Raw genomic sequence first — 15,927 nt, 5'->3', positions numbered from 1 at the left:
CCTCGAGCACATCTTATCTATTTCCTGCACCTCCGTCCTCGAACCCCACCCCTCCAACTGCAACAAGAACAGATCCTCCTTGTTACGACACAGGGTAAACTCTCCTGCTTAATGTAAATCAGCAATACAGAAAAGATTTTTCCCATGCAGTAATCTGAAAATTTGATAGGCCAAGAACTATTTAAAGAAAAAATTAACAACTTTATTTCTTAAAGTATAACAGAGAATAATTAACTAACAACTACTTACAAATCCTTCCTCTAACCTACTTTTACATTCCCCTTTCTACAATACAGGTCTGATAAAATTCCTAACTGAGGTTTACAAAATAAAACTTCTTATTTCAAAACCAGGCAGCTTTCGTTCCTCAGTATTTCGGTCTTCTTTTCTTCTTTGGGATTCTGCTTCATAGGTCACTTATCGATAAAGGACATGCCACTCACCAAGGACATGCAGGCCCTGGGCCTCCTCCATCACCACTCCCTAACCACCCAACGCCTGGAGGAAGTACACCTCATCTTCTGCCTCGGGATCTTCCAACCCCATGGTATCAATGTGGATTTTACCAGTTTCCTCATTTCCCCTCCCATCACCTTATCCCAGATCCAACCTCCCTCATGACCTGTCCATCTTCCTTCCCACCGATCCGCTCTACATTCCATTCTGACCTATCACCATTCGCCCCATCTCCATCTACCTGTCGCACTCTAAGCTACCTTCCCCCCCCAGCCCCACCCCCTCCCATTTATCTCACCACCCTCAGCTCACAGCCTCATTCCTGAAGGAAATGTCGACTCTCCGGCTCCTCGGATGCTGCCTGACCTGCTGTGCTTTCCTAGCACCACACTCTCAACATTGAATTATGTCTGTTTTTTTCTTTCATATTAACAAATGCAAGTTTCTTATGGAACAGTCCTATGTACTGAGTTTGTCTCATGGTGGCAGAATGGAACATCTAAAAGAAAAGTGACTAAAGATTCCTACTGAAGAGCTTATGCTCGAAACGTCGGCTGTCTTGCTTCTCGGATGCTGCCTGACTGGCTGTGCTTTTCCAGTGCAACACCTTTTGACAGCATCCACAGTACTTACTTCCTCCTGAAGAACCGTACTGTGTGTTTGAGAACTCAAAGGCAGGATGCGAAATTTGGTCAAGCTGCAAACTTGCTAAGATAGCAAGAGCCTGCAAATTTTAAACTGTGCAGAAGCTGTGACAGAAAAGGAGCCTCTTTGCCTGTGACCCCGGAAATGCCCCATCAGTCCAGCATTGGAGATTGATAAGAGATAGTTTGAGATAATACCCCAAGCAACTGTTTGTGCCTATTCCATATGATCATAAGATATAGGGGCAGAATTAGGCAATTCAGCCAATCGGGTCTGCTCTGCCATTTGATCATGGCTGATAGGTTTCTCAATCTCATTCTCCTGCCTGTGCCCTATAATCCTGATCCCCTTACCAATAAGAGCCTATCTATCTCTGACTTAAATACACTCAATGACTTGGCCTCCACAGCTCTCTGAAGCAATGAGCTCGTCAAATTAACTACTGTCTGGCTAAATAAATTCCTCCTCATCTCAAATCTAAAGGGTGGTCCCCTTCACTCTCAAGCTGTGCCCTCTGGCCCTGGTCTCTCCTACTAGTGGAAACATCTTCTCAATGTAGACTGCATCCAGGCCTCTCAGTATTCTGTAAGTTTCAATCAGCACATCCATTTTGCCTGTAGTTATCTCTTTTAAAAGCATAGGATATAAGCCATTCGGTCATGGAAACTTGCTGGATTTTAGTTCCAAAAATGGAAATTGCTGGAAAAGCTCTGGCAGCTCTCGCAGCATGTGTGAAAAGAAACCAGAGTTAACGTTTCGGGTCTGGTGACCCTTCCTCAGAACTTAGTTCTTTAAGTTTCTCAAGTACTTCTTCCATAATGATATCAATCGTCTTAATTTCCTCACTAGGTTACCCTCTGTTTCTAATATGTAACTTGCATCTTTTAATGTGATAACAGACACAAAATAATTATGTCTGAGGAAGGGTCACTAGACCCGGAATGTTAATTCTGATTGCTCTCCACAGATATTGCCAGAGCTGCTGAGCTTTTCCAGCAATTTCTGTTTTGTTTCGGACAAAATATTTATTCAATGTCTCAACTTTTTCCTCATTTCCCATGATCATTTCTCTCATCTCTACTGGATCAACCTTGACTCAAATTGCTCTTTGTTTTTGTTTGCTTTATAGAAATTTATCCAAGCTCTAATAATTTTTTATATTCTTGACTGATTTAATTTCACTTTTTAAATTAATTGTCTATTAGCTCTTTGCTGGCATCTAAAACATTCGTACCACAGTACTATTCTTTGCAACATTATCTAACATAGTGATTAATCACCGTAACAATGTATTTGATTTTGCATTATCCATTTGGGGAAAGAATGCATGCTTTCATTAAAAAATGATATCCTTGATGTGACTTGATTCTCTTCATACAATTCTAGCATGCTAATGCTAATCAGAATTAGGCAGGAATTAAAACTGGGTTTGCGTAATGGGTAATAGTACTTTATACTGCTGCTCTATGTCTGCCAAAACACAAAAAGAGGACATTTATCCATAGGCTGTATTTATTACAAAATACTAGCTTTAGCAGCAAGAAATAATTTCAAGCAGAAAAAAAGGATTAAGTTGAAATTACACCCCAACTATCAATTTCTCATCAGAGTTCCCTTTTTCAGTTGACTTACGTATTCACACACCAAATATTTCAAAGGATATGTACTGAAAAACAATGTAGAACTTGTGAAGATTTTTGCTCTTTTTTATGTTTGTTCATGTGATAAGTTTATAGAAGAAAAATTACAATTTTTTTTAAAAATCAAGTAACAGCAGTAAATATTCCCACGTTCAGTATGACACTAAACACAATTTTTGCATGATCTAATGAAAATATGATTCTTTTGTAATATCAATGCAACTCAAGCTCAAACTTTGAAAAAAATCCTTGCTATTAATAGATCATACTTCCTTCTCCAGGTTTGTGTGTTTATAAATGTTCCAGAGAGGATCCATTAATCACTGAAACATCATGTCCTGTCAGATTCTCTCTGCTAGGAAGTGATTATGGTTGACAGACTGTTTGAAGTACAACCTTTAAATGGCATCAAGAACAAAAGCTCTTTTTACAATTTTTTTTTCAGCTGGATATCAAACTTAGTTATGCACTCAAAACCTCCAATCCTTTACGACTAGGATCCGAGTCCTCATGTCAAAGTGAGTGATTATAGAGAAATGTAAGTCATGACACACAAAATTCAAACATCCCATTCAGAATAAAAATGTATCTGGAATGAAGATGTCCATCTTACATCTAAACATCAGCTACTGTTGATCTAATATTTAATCTGGCACTCTTCCAGTTAATTAAGCTAGACCAGGTGCTCTTTCATGCCACTAAAATAAGCCAACTTCTTGGTAAAACCCCTCGTCTCTGTATGACTCCTTTTATTTCTTTATCAATTTCAATGTGAATACAATAAGGTTACAATCTCTATCTGTGAAATATCTCCTACATTCAGTTCCTTATTGATCCTTGATTATTCAGGACTAGGTCTACCATTGCATCTTTCTTTGTTGAATACATAACCGAGTGATAGTAGAAACTGACCTGGAACAGTTCCACAAATTTCTCCTCATCATCATAAATAATTGTTTTGTCCTATTCTGTCTTAGCTTAACTGAAGCCGCTACTATTAGAATTCAGTTGCAAATGTAATCCTCACATCTTAAATTATTTTTTCCTGACTCTTGGTGGAATATATTGATTTCAAAATGCTCCATATTCTTTACCTTTCCTCCAAATACTCTGAAGTGAATCTTGATTTGACAGAGTTCAACTTCTACTTATTCTTGGTTTCAAGACATCAGTGTCAATGGTTCAGAAGTCAACAACCCTCTCCAAAACTAGCAGCAATGCTTTCAATATGTAATCTTCCCAAAATACCATTTTCCCCAATCGGACACTCATATGTTGCCTCAATTTGTGGTATAAGTTGTATTCTTGAGAATATTAAATTTAAAGCCTTTTCTCTTACTTTATAAACAGTGCAGGACCTATTAAAAACCTAGACTGCAGCTTCAATGAAAAAGGTTTATTAATAACTAAAAATGTAATTTAGCTTAATATCCAAGTGGCTTGAGGGAGCCAATATTTGAAGTGACCATCAGGGGAGATAGAAAAGACAGAAGGCCACCAGTAGTGAAATGGAAGAAATTGCCAGAAAATCAATTACCAGAAGCCTTGGTGAAAGACAGCCAGTTGATATTATTTGAACTTCTTTCTAATTTTTTCAAATATCTGGTACCAGTAAGGAACCAGAACCCTAGGTCTCTCTGTTCTCCAACACTACACAGTGCCCTACATTTAATTGCATAAGTCCTGCCATTGTTTGCTTTACCAAAATGTAATACCTCACATTTATCTAAATTAAACTATATCTACCACTCAACCCACTGACTCAATTGATCAAGATGTATTTGTAATCTTAAGTAACCTTCTCCACTGTCCACCATGCCACCAATTTTGGTGACACTTGCAAACTTACTAATCATGCCTTCTAATTCTCATCTAAATTATTTACATAATTGGCAAACTTATCCTGAATCCCATGCGATCCAACTTGATTAATGTACAATGCGGAACCTTGTCAAAGAATTTACTGAAATCCAGGTAAACTGCTCAGCCCTCTTCAATCTTCTTGGTTACTTCCTCAAAAAGCTGAATCAAGTTTATGAATCTTTTTCTTAACCAAAACTTCAATTTCTGTCGTCATCCAGCATTCCCTACACCTACTAGCCTTTCACCCTACACCTACTTTCACCCTAACAGGAATATACTGTCTCTGGACTCTCACGATCTCATTTTTGAAGGCTTCCCATTTTCCAGCCATGCCATTACCTGTGAACATCTGCCCCCAATCAGCTTTTGAAAGTTCTTGTCTAATACCTGGTAAAATTCACCTTCCTCTAATTTAGATCTTCAATTTTTAGATCCAGTCTATATTTTTCCACCACTATTTTAAAACTAATAGAATTATGGTCGCTGGCACCAAAGTGCTCCCCCCACTGACACCTCAGTCACCTGCCCTGCATTATTTCCCAACAGCAGGTCAGGTTTTGCACCTTCTCTAGTATGTACATCTACATACTGAATCAGAAAGTTTCTTGTACACACTTAAGTTCCTCTTCATCTAAACCCTTAACACGATGGTGGCCCGTTTGGAAAGTTAAAATCCCCTACCATTACCACCCTACTATTCTCACAGATAACTGAGATCTCCTTACAAATTTGTTTCTCAATTTCTCACTGACTAATGGGACTCTATAATACTGATTTGCAGTCCTCACTTTCTTCTAGGTCATTATAAGCTTACTGCAAAACCTCTTCCAAGGATGCGTACGTTGATGAAACTCTCCTCCTCCCTTTACAAGGTCTGCAGTCCTCACATTCTCCTGAGTCTATAATACAATCACAATAAGATGATCAGCCCTTTCTTATTTCTGAGTTCCACCCAAGTAGTTTCCTTGGATGTATTCCCAGGAATATCCTCCATAAGTATAGTCATAATGCTATCCTTATCAAAAATGCAACTCCCTCTCCTCGTTACTTAGACTGTAATTGACATCGAAAATAAAATTGCTACTCAGAAAACAGTTGGTTTAATTTCTCTCAAAGTTGTAACTCAAGATATTAGACAAACTGTCAAATTTATGCTCTTTTTGCTTTAAATTGGGTTCCTATGGTTAGTTTTCAGATTCCAGGATAAAGGCATGGCAAGATCAATTTTGGTGTCAGGTCTTCGAACTGACTTCCCAAAGCCACAAGCACTGACCTAGCCAATGGAGGAGATTTTAAACAAATCCAGCAACTCAAAACTGGGCACCCAGGAGGTGCTCTGGGCCAACAGCAACAACAAAATTGTGCTGAAACCCAATTTGTAATCTCATTACAGATACTGATCTATCTTCCATTTTAAATTTACCATCAACCAGAATATGCAGCTTGCATTATGTCACACCAGGAGTAGCTTTGACATACCTATAAATGATAGCACAACTTAGTGAAGCTACTAACAGCAGAAACAACAAGCAATAGCTAGCTCACAGTGATTGCACAAGTAATCTGGGTCATTAATGGTGGTAGACAATTAAACGACTAACAGGAGAAAGAGATTCCACAAATATCTGCATCTTCAACAACAGGGAAGTCCAGCACACCAGTGCAAAGGCTAAAACTGAAATATTTGTATCCATATGCAGCCAGAAATGGCAAGTGGATGATCCATCTCACTCTCCTCCTAAGATCCTTAGTATCACAGATGCGAGTCTTTAGCCAATTCAATTCACTCAATATGATATAAAGGAACAGCTGAAAGCACTAGATACTGCAGAGGATATGGGCCCTGACACCATTCTAGCAATAGTACTGAAGACATATGCTCTAGATCTAACTATGCTCCGAGCCAGCTGTTGTAGTGCATCTGCAACACTGGCATCTACCCAGTAATGTGGAAAACTGCCAGCTATGTCCTGATCACAAGAACTGTAACCAAGAAGCCAACCAATTATCGCCCCATCAGTCTACTGTTGATCATCAAAGTGATCAAACATTGCTATCAAGTAGCTGTTGTCTCAGCTACTTCTCATTGAAGCTCAGGTTTAGTTTTGCCAGTGTCAGACACCTCTTGAATTTTAAACTGGACAACAAAAAAACTGAAAGAACTGCAAATGCTGGAAATCTGAAACAAAAACAGAAATTGGTCCAAAGTCTCTGCATTCCTTGCAGCATCTGTCGAGAGAAATCAGAATTTATGTAATGGGTCCAGTTACAACATGGTCCATGGTGGATCAATCACAACTGTGGTTAGTACTAAGGCCTCTCAGTGCCAGGTTCACAAGTTTGATTTCACCCTTGGGTGACTGTCTGTGTGGAGTTTGCACATTCTCCTTGTGGCTGCAAGAGTTTCCTCCAGCTGCTCATCCCACCCACAGAGAGTGTTCATCTCCTCCCGCACATCAACAGGAGCTGTGTTGCTACTACCAATGTATTCACCAGATGGCCAGGATCATGAGGGGCAGTGGGCCAAAGGTTACTGACGGTGGAATGCACATTGCAAGAGGTGGGGAAGCAAGGGTAGGAGGACTGCTTTCACTCCACTCTCCCAATGTTAGATCTCTAGAATGAATGGCTGACAAAAAAAAGGGAATTGATCTCCCACCATGATATCAACTTTTGCCTCCAGCAAGGTATGAGTATTTATCAATACTTATAATAATTGTATAAAAGCTCCAGTTACATAAAGACTAAATGCGGATATGTGGTACAGAAATGTTCAACAGATGTTTATTTCAACCCCTGGCATATACATAAATTATAGTCACAGGCACTTCAACATCTGGACTAATATTAAGCTATTTGGTTACACACAGCAGCATGCTTTCATCAGTGTGTCATGCTTCAAGTGGGCCCAATAGGATGGTGACTAAGGCTTTATTCTAAAGTCATATGCAATGTTATAGTTATAATATCATGAATACACCTGTTAAAGAAATACTGCATACTAACTGTGAGACATAATTGTACACCTCAGGAGAATGCTGAAAAATCCAATAGGGTTTGCTTGGCAGCCTTTGGGAGTCATGGAAAGCTGCTCCCATTTTAAGTGGGGGGTTCAGGTCAACTTATTCATTAATGAAGCTAGTTGACACCATCAGGTCCTGGCCACAGTGGTTACTACCATGGCGTGCTGGATTAAATTGCACTTTATGTTCTAAACGAACTAACATAATGCTAAGAGGATAAACATATCTTCCTTATTCAATTTGCTTTTGCAGTTCTGCCTTATGGTACTGTTCTTCAGAAGATAGGAGTAGAATGTTTAAACTCCTGAATCAGGTGCTGAATTTAGAATGATTTTCTCGTTAGAAACCCAAACATAATACTCCCTCAGCTGTCAGCTTAAGTAGTCCTTCATTTTCATTCCCTAGGTTTGATTTATAATCAGCAACAGCCAGTAAATAAGGTTATCTTCTCAATTAACTGTGACACCTGGCTCCTAATGATGGATAAGTGAGATTTGATTAGCCGGACTTAATCTGTTGCAGAATATTAAATGTCATGAAGTCATCCCAAAAGGAGCTTGGGGAAATTAGCCTACTTAATGCAACTAAAAGAGTTTCTATATTAATGGTACCAGTTCAAGAGCTTCCAACATGGCAGCAACATTAGCCTTGCCTTCTTTAAAATAAATGTGAAGCATGCTGAACAGGATGGCAAAAATGTATTGGTACGCAATTACAAGGTCAGCAATTAAATTCCAAATCGGGTAAGTTATTCATGGCTGAACAGCTTTTCCCCATCCCTAGTCTAGTATATACTGAAACAGTCTCAAAGTACCAGGACAACCTAAAATTTCCAACCTGAAGGATATGTAAAGCTATCTGCAAGTAAACTGGAAGCAAGATGATAAACTGATTCAGTTTAACTATGTATCTAAACTAACACTGTTGAAATTATCTTTTGAAATACTGAACTGGTGATTACTCAAACAAATGAATATTTCGCTTTGCAAACTACATTTAGGGAAAATAAATATGAAACAAATTAAATTTTAAAGTTTTGAACAAGTGAACCCAGAGATTATTGTTATGATCCTAGACTGGAGCCCTGAATTATGTCACAATCTGGTGAGGGATCCAGGAGAATCCAGGAGACTTCCAAAAGGATAAAGAGATGGAAATCCCAGTGTATATAAAACAACAAATGCAAATCAAGACAGATCCAAATGGTTCTTCCAGACCTTGTTAATGATAAGATGACTCACGAAATATCATTAAACTTCACAAGAAATCACAAATCTTAACATATGCTGATAGGGTCTTGAATCTCCCTCTCAAAAGCTTTGACAACTGTTCCCATTCTGTTTGATCACTCTCCTTTACTGGGTCTAAACACTCCTGGACTGCAAACCTGAACACCAGTACTCATTAACAAACATAATGCTAACTACTTCACCGTCAGCTAGCTTCACAGTGCCAATTCTGGGATTCTCCCTATTCCTCAATCTTGCTCAGTTGCAACAAAGAAATGTTGCTTGTAAGCTTTTCATCCCCCATTCTTTTAGCTATACGTACTAACACTCATGTACTTCTCCCAAGTCCCTCACAGCACCCCCTCCCCCTGAACAATACTAATGACCTTCCCACTTCTCAGCTCCCCAGGATGTCTTCTGAGCCCTAACTCCAACACCTACTGCCTACTAATTATTTAGAATTCTCCCTAATTTTGTTCTAACAACACAGAGCCGTCTATTGCTCTGGGCTCCTCAATTGAGACCCCCACCTGGAATCTATGTAGATCAGGTGCATTACAGCTAATGACAATATTCTCTACATCTCTCTATATATATCCTGTCACATACATACTAACTTCCTACAACCTTTAAACTCCTCCTCAGTGGCCGCTGAATTATCCTTATCAACTATTAAAAGACTCTCAGTAAGCTACTCCCTCATAGCTGGGCAGAATTAAATGAGCCACTTAGCAACATTCAGTGAATCGCAGGGATTTCTGGCTTCTGAGCACAACAAAAACTTACAAAACAGATTCATCATACTATTAGCAATTAATTAACTGGAAAAGATTTATATATCAGATTTGTAAAAATGATTCCTCAGTCTAAGCATGTAACCAATTTATATCTGATGAGAAACTTATTATGTATCTTGAATCAAGATCATTCATTTAATGCTTTATATTAAAGGCTTATGGAACATTTCAACTGTTTAATGCGTTTCTGTGTAGCATGTAGAATAGAAAAGCTCATTCAAATTCTCAGCTTCAACTGCACTTAAATTCTATCAACACTGAATATTGTGAAGGTTATGTTCTTCAACACTCTCCGGCTCTGGTGCTAAAGACTTTTGTTACAGACCTAAAGACACTCCTGGCCAAGCTCTTCCAGTATGGTTGCCCCATTGGAATTCACCATTTTTTTCAATTTCAGCAATAAATTATAATTAAGAAAAATGATTTGGTTCATATCAAATATGCTAGACACTGCAATTTCGCACTTATTCATTTAAATGTTACAATATGATTCTCCAGCCAGGAGAAATAATGCCTCAGCCTTAGTGTTTAAACTTGCGTCTTAAACTCTTAATTTAAATTAAAAAATCACATTCAATTCATGCACAAGCCAGAGCGATAGATTTGATAAAACTGCTATTTAGAAGAGAAGCACACATACTTTATATAAGTAGTTTGCTTCTGCATTGTATTGCATTCACAGTTCAGCTCAGTTTAAGAACCTTTTTACAAAAATAAATCATCAGTTGATTTCATTCATTTATGTACACGCTAAATACTTAATGCAAGTTACTGAGTTATTAACTTACTCAGTTTAATATCAGTCAACAGATTGCAATTTGGAAGTTCTGACTTGAGAATGACACACTAAACAGAATTTTACTTTCGAAACTAGTGTCTGTTATTGTGTGTGGACAGATTGCGTGCAACAACTCACCCACCTTTCTATCAAGGTCCCACACAACAGCCTGATTACTTTTTGCATGTTCTCAGTGCAGAGCCAGCTCCAGTGATCTTTCATCAGTAAACAAAGGAGATCCAGTGCTACATCTGCCAAAGCTGTTTCAGAACCTTCTGTTTCAAAAGGAAAGGAAAACAATGAGCATTTCATGGTTACCATAAATAAATAGCACCTGAAATAAGGTTTCAAAATCAGGATTATTACAACCAAATCAGCTTTACATTTCAAGCCCTCTGACTAAAAGAAGAATGTATTGTTTCTGCAGTTCATGTATGATTAAATCTGTCTATTAAAGCTGGTATGTGCAATGAATAAGGAACATGGCTGTACTTGAGAAACAGCTCACAAATGATAAGCTTTAAGACCTTTAATGCATCAAGCTTTTCTTAAGATCTGCAACAAATTCTAGCCTTGTTATAAATATCTACTTTGCTAAAAAGTCATTTTACACAAATTAGGGAAGATAGCCAAGTATATTATGAAACAATTTACTATAGGGACTGTTGAAGGTTAAAAAAACAAAACGTCAAGAGTGAACAGTTGAGAAAAAGACCAGAACAGCTGATGCTAAGTTCAGGCGCACAGCTGGAAGAGTATTCTCGAATAAGAATCAGAAAGATAGATCAGGTGACTAATGTGCATTAGGCTACGGGCTATGATGTTTCATTCGGGTGAAGTTCAGGAGATCAGAATGTCGGGCTTGTGAGGAAACAGAAACTGCATGAGGAACACATGATAATTTCAACAAAATAGAGCCAAAAGGGGAGAATGGCAGACAACATTCTATAAGGGGAAACTGAGGGAGTTGGTGACAGACTTAGCCTTCTTCTGATTTTGACACAAACCCAGCTCACGATTAAGTACAGTTCCTCTATAATGCGATCGTTGGCTCTTGTGCAATCCTGCATTACAGAAAAATCATACTTTACAAATAGCACTTAATGAGTTGGCGCTGTAATCCTGTTACAGCCAACAACGTTTTAAAATTTCGCATCTTAGAAACAGCATGTCCAACTCATCAATTGTGTTACAGTGAATTAGTGTTGACGAAATGCGCTTTACAACAGAACAACCTGTAGCTACATATGTGTTCAGATGAACCAAATGTAAAAAGCAGGAACAAAATTGAGGGCAGAGGCACAGAATTCCTGCAAAGAAAGGATGGCATTAAGCTTTCTGATGTAAGCTGCAGGACATTCTGCTTACCTAAGTCAGTCAGCGTACAAATAAAGAAACGTAGCCTCAATGTATTCCATGGAGCTGAGACAAAATGACTGATTTTATCTTACTGTTTGTAAAAAAAGTTAGTTTATTTTGTTTTATCACCAGGTACTCCACATGGAATCAATTTAATGCAATTGGTAGCACTTCTGCCTCTGAGCAAGGAGGCTACTAGTTTAAATTCAATCACAGGTTTGAACACATACTCTAAAGTGAGAGAGTACAGCAGTATAGAAGGAATACTACACAGTGGGAAGTATCACTTGCCAGGTCAGATGTTAATCCCAGCCTGTTCTTGAAGATGTAAAAGACGAAATGGCACTATATGAAAAACAGCAAGAAGTTCTTCCCAATCCTGGCCAGACTTTCTTCTGAACAATCATATTATCTAGTCATTTGTTAACATGCTGTGCGTGGGACTTTGCCATGCATGATCATATTGTATTGTGATCACAGTAGTGATCATATTTCAAAAGAATTCCACTCACTGCAAAACATATTGGGATGTTCTGCAAATGTAAGATATAATAAGATAAAACCAACTGTTCTTTATTTTCCAAATTTTGCAAATATCAATTTTGTACTAAATTAACAATCTCTGAACTAAAAGTGGAATTCCTACAAGTTTCATGTTGTTTAGGCTGGATAAATTCAGATAAATTACTATAATTCAATTTTACTAGAAACATCCTTAAACCATGCTGGGTGAAATCAGCAGATCAGAACCAAAAAATGACGATTTATTGTCAAATTCCTGTTAACTTTTAGAATTTTTACAGGCTATTCTAGCGTTACTAATGATGTGAGCCCCGACCTATTCTATGGGATCACAGTCTCCGAGGAAAGGTCGCTGTGAAAAGCAGGGGGCAAGGACTTGTATAGATTAGATCTTCACATTTCCAGAATGCAGGATTAAAAAGTGGTATACCTCCACCTGGTGGAGATATGTATAGATAACAACTCCCTATTCTATGCACCTCAAGACATTTATTTTGAATTTAATGGCCCAAAGCAGGCCATTGTATTTGCAAAATGTGAATCAACTAAAAGGACAGCACAAAAACTTCTTGTTAAAGGACATAATACTTGAAGAGAAACTACATTCTCTCCCGAGGGCTATCCAGAACAGTTCAAAATTAGAGCAGGCCCATTCATAAGACCATAAGACATAGGAGTGGAAGTAAGGCCATTCGGCCCATCGAGTCCACTCCGCCATTCAATCATGGCTGATGCACATTTCAGCTCCACTTACCAGCGTTCTCCCCGTAGCCCTTAATTCCTCTAGACAACAAGAATCTATCAATCTCGGCCTTGAAGACATTTAGCATCCCGGCTTCCACTGCACTCCGTGGCAATGAATTCCACAGGCCCACCACTGTCTGACTAAAGAAATGTCTCCGCATTTCTGTTCTGAAATGACCCCCTCTAATTCTAAGGCTGTGTCCACGGGTCCTAGTCTCCTCGTCTAACTGAAACAATTTCCTAGCATCCACCTTTTCCAAGCCATGTATTATTTTGTACGTCTCTATTAAGTCTCCCCTTAATCTTCTAAACTCCAACGAATACAATCCCAGTATCCTCAGCCGTTTCTCATATGTTAGACCTGTCATTCCAGGGATCATCCTTGTGAATCTCCGCTGGACACGTTCCAGTGCCAGTATGTCCTTCCTGAGGTGTGGGGACCAAAACTGGACACAGTACTCCAAATGGGGCCTAACCAGAGCTTTATAAAGTCTTAGTAGTACATCTCTGCTTTTATATTCCAATCCTCTTGAGATAAGAGACAACATTGCATTCGCTTTCTTAATCACGGACTCAACCTGCATGTTTACCTTTAGAGAATCCTCGACTAGCACTCCCAGATCCCTTTGCGCTTTGGCTTTATTAATTTTCTCACCATTTAGAAAGTAGTCTATGCTTTTATTCTTTTTGCCAAAGTGCAAGACCTCGCACTTGCTCACGTTAAATTCCATCAGCCATTTCCTGGACCACTCTCCCAACCTGTCTAGATCCTTCTGTAGCCTCCCCACTTCCTCAGTACTACCTGCCTGTCCACCTAACTTCGTATCATCGGCAAACTTCGCTAGAATGCCCCCGGTTCCCTCATCCAAATCATTAATATATAATGCGAACAGCTGTGGCCCCAGCACCGAACCCTGCGGGACACCGCTCGTCACCGGCTGCCATTCTGAAAAAGAACCTTTTATCCCAACTCTCTGCCTTCTGTTAGACAGCCAATCCTCAATCCATCCTAGCAGCTCACCTCGAACACCATGGGCCCTCACCTTGCTCAGCAGCCTCCCGTGTGGCACCTTATCAAAGGCCTTTTGAAAGTCTAGATAGACCACATCCACTGGGTTTCCTGGTCTAACCTACTTGTTACCTCTTCAAAAAATGCCAAATTCAGGAGTGGCATCAGGCAATGCTCCTTCGCTGGAAGAGTTATGAATACCAGAAATGCTCTCCCACACTCAAAAGACTATTGAGATTAGCATAATTGAAAATTTCAAAACAGAGTTTTATAGATTTTTGTTGGGCGACAGGATTAAAGGATAGGGAATTCAAGCAGGTATGGAACATAGTGATCAACCATGTTAGAACTGGGTAAAAGAACATGTTTGAGGATAAAGCTTTGATGTCTTATCCAAAGCACTTCACTGGAGCTTAATAAAGCAAAATTTCACAGCAAGTCACTTAAAGCAGTATTAAGGCAGATGACCAAAGGTTTGGTCAGAGGCAGGTTCAAGGAACATCTTAAAGAAACAAGAAGAGGCAAAGACATGGACAAGTTTAGAGAGAGAATTCTACAAGTTAGTCCCTAAAGCCAGTTAACATGGGATTGTGTAGGGACAAGAATTAGATGAGCACAGATTGCTTGGAGGGATGCATGGCTGAATGGCCTAGGATTACAAAGATGCAAAGAGGAGACCCAGATGAGATTCAGAGAAGGATTTCAAAAAAAAGAATAAGTATTTTACAATCAAATCTTTGCTTGACTGGGAACCAATGTATGTCAGTGGGCACAAGGGTGACAGCTGAACAGGACTCAGTGTATGTAAGGACACAAGGATGGATGAGTTCCAAGCCTGAAACATGCTGAGATAATGAAGGCTCGAAGGAAAAGACACACAAATGAGGATTTTGGCTAAGTCAGGTTGAAGTTAGGTGATGTTACAAAGATTGGAAAAACAGTCTTAGGGATGGGACAGAGAAGTAGTTGGAAGCTTATCTTGAAGCTAAATATGGTATCAAACAACCTCCTTTAAGGCTAAGACATTTCCCAAGAAAAAAGACAGAGTTGGAAAATGGCTAATGGAGGGGGATCAAAAGAGCATTTCTGCTCATCCTAATATTGGGTGTCAAACAAAGAAAACATATAATTTGGCAACAATAGAGCTGTCTCAAGAGATGACGGTGAGGAAGGACTGGATGTCATCAGTGAAAACTATCCATCCTGTTCCTTTAGAATATAGACACTGAAAGCTCAAAATGTAAATTTCCCCAATTTAGTATAAGAATAGAATTACTTTTTGAAAATTAGAGCAAGAATTGTGCTGACCACTAACCAACGCTGAAATAATAAGATATATATTCGACCAAACAAAAATTTCGTAAAAAAGAATTTAAAAGATTAATTAGTTGTTTGACAGGTGTCAAATGGTGATAACCAGGCTGACAATAATGAGTATTCAAATGAAGTTTTAAAACAGTTTCATTCTAGTTCTAACGTCAATGCTATTATGGAAGTTTCTGGATTTAAAAACAAAGGTCCTAGAAAGTTAATGTCAAAGAAATAATAAAAAAGCTCCTTCAGAGGATTTATACCAGTCAGTCATATAACAAAGAGAGGAAGGTAAACACATCAGACTAAAATAATTTTCCAACAATTCCTAATGGACGAGGAGGAAATTTGTTGTTGTTTAATATATCAAACAAAACAGGTGGTTAAAAATGAATCATGGACGTGTTTAGGGATACTATCCTTCTTGACAAATAAACTCACTGAAATTATTGATATGGTAGCCATACATATTGTGCCATACACCTTGGCCAGACCTCAAAATCAAAGACAAAGACAACATAAACTTCTACAAGATACAACTCGAGTTCTCT

General features: G+C 38.7%; 1 protein-coding gene across 3 annotated transcripts in view; it reads right to left on the bottom strand.

The window, feature by feature from the left end:
- snx19b (sorting nexin 19b) overlaps window positions 1-15,927 on the bottom strand; it is a 163,341-nt gene that overhangs the window by 112,034 nt on the left and 35,380 nt on the right. For 2 of the 3 annotated variants that reach the window (XR_015751983.1, XM_043676706.2), the window contains exon 8: window positions 10,574-10,706. Coding sequence is in view for 2 of the 3 variants with exons in the window: in XM_043676706.2 (XP_043532641.2) it covers window positions 10,574-10,706 (133 nt within the window). In the remaining variant the exon portion in view is untranslated. The remainder of the gene's footprint in view (window positions 1-10,573; window positions 10,707-15,927) is intronic. The other variant, XM_043676707.2, reaches the window with a different exon arrangement.

Source organism: Chiloscyllium plagiosum, unplaced genomic scaffold, assembly GCF_037043375.1.
Source record: "Chiloscyllium plagiosum isolate Xiang-an unplaced genomic scaffold, Cpla_swu_hap1 HiC_scaffold_29, whole genome shotgun sequence".
NCBI classification, from domain to species: domain Eukaryota; kingdom Metazoa; phylum Chordata; class Chondrichthyes; order Orectolobiformes; family Hemiscylliidae; genus Chiloscyllium; species Chiloscyllium plagiosum.
This window is presented reverse-complemented; position numbering and strand designations above follow the sequence as displayed.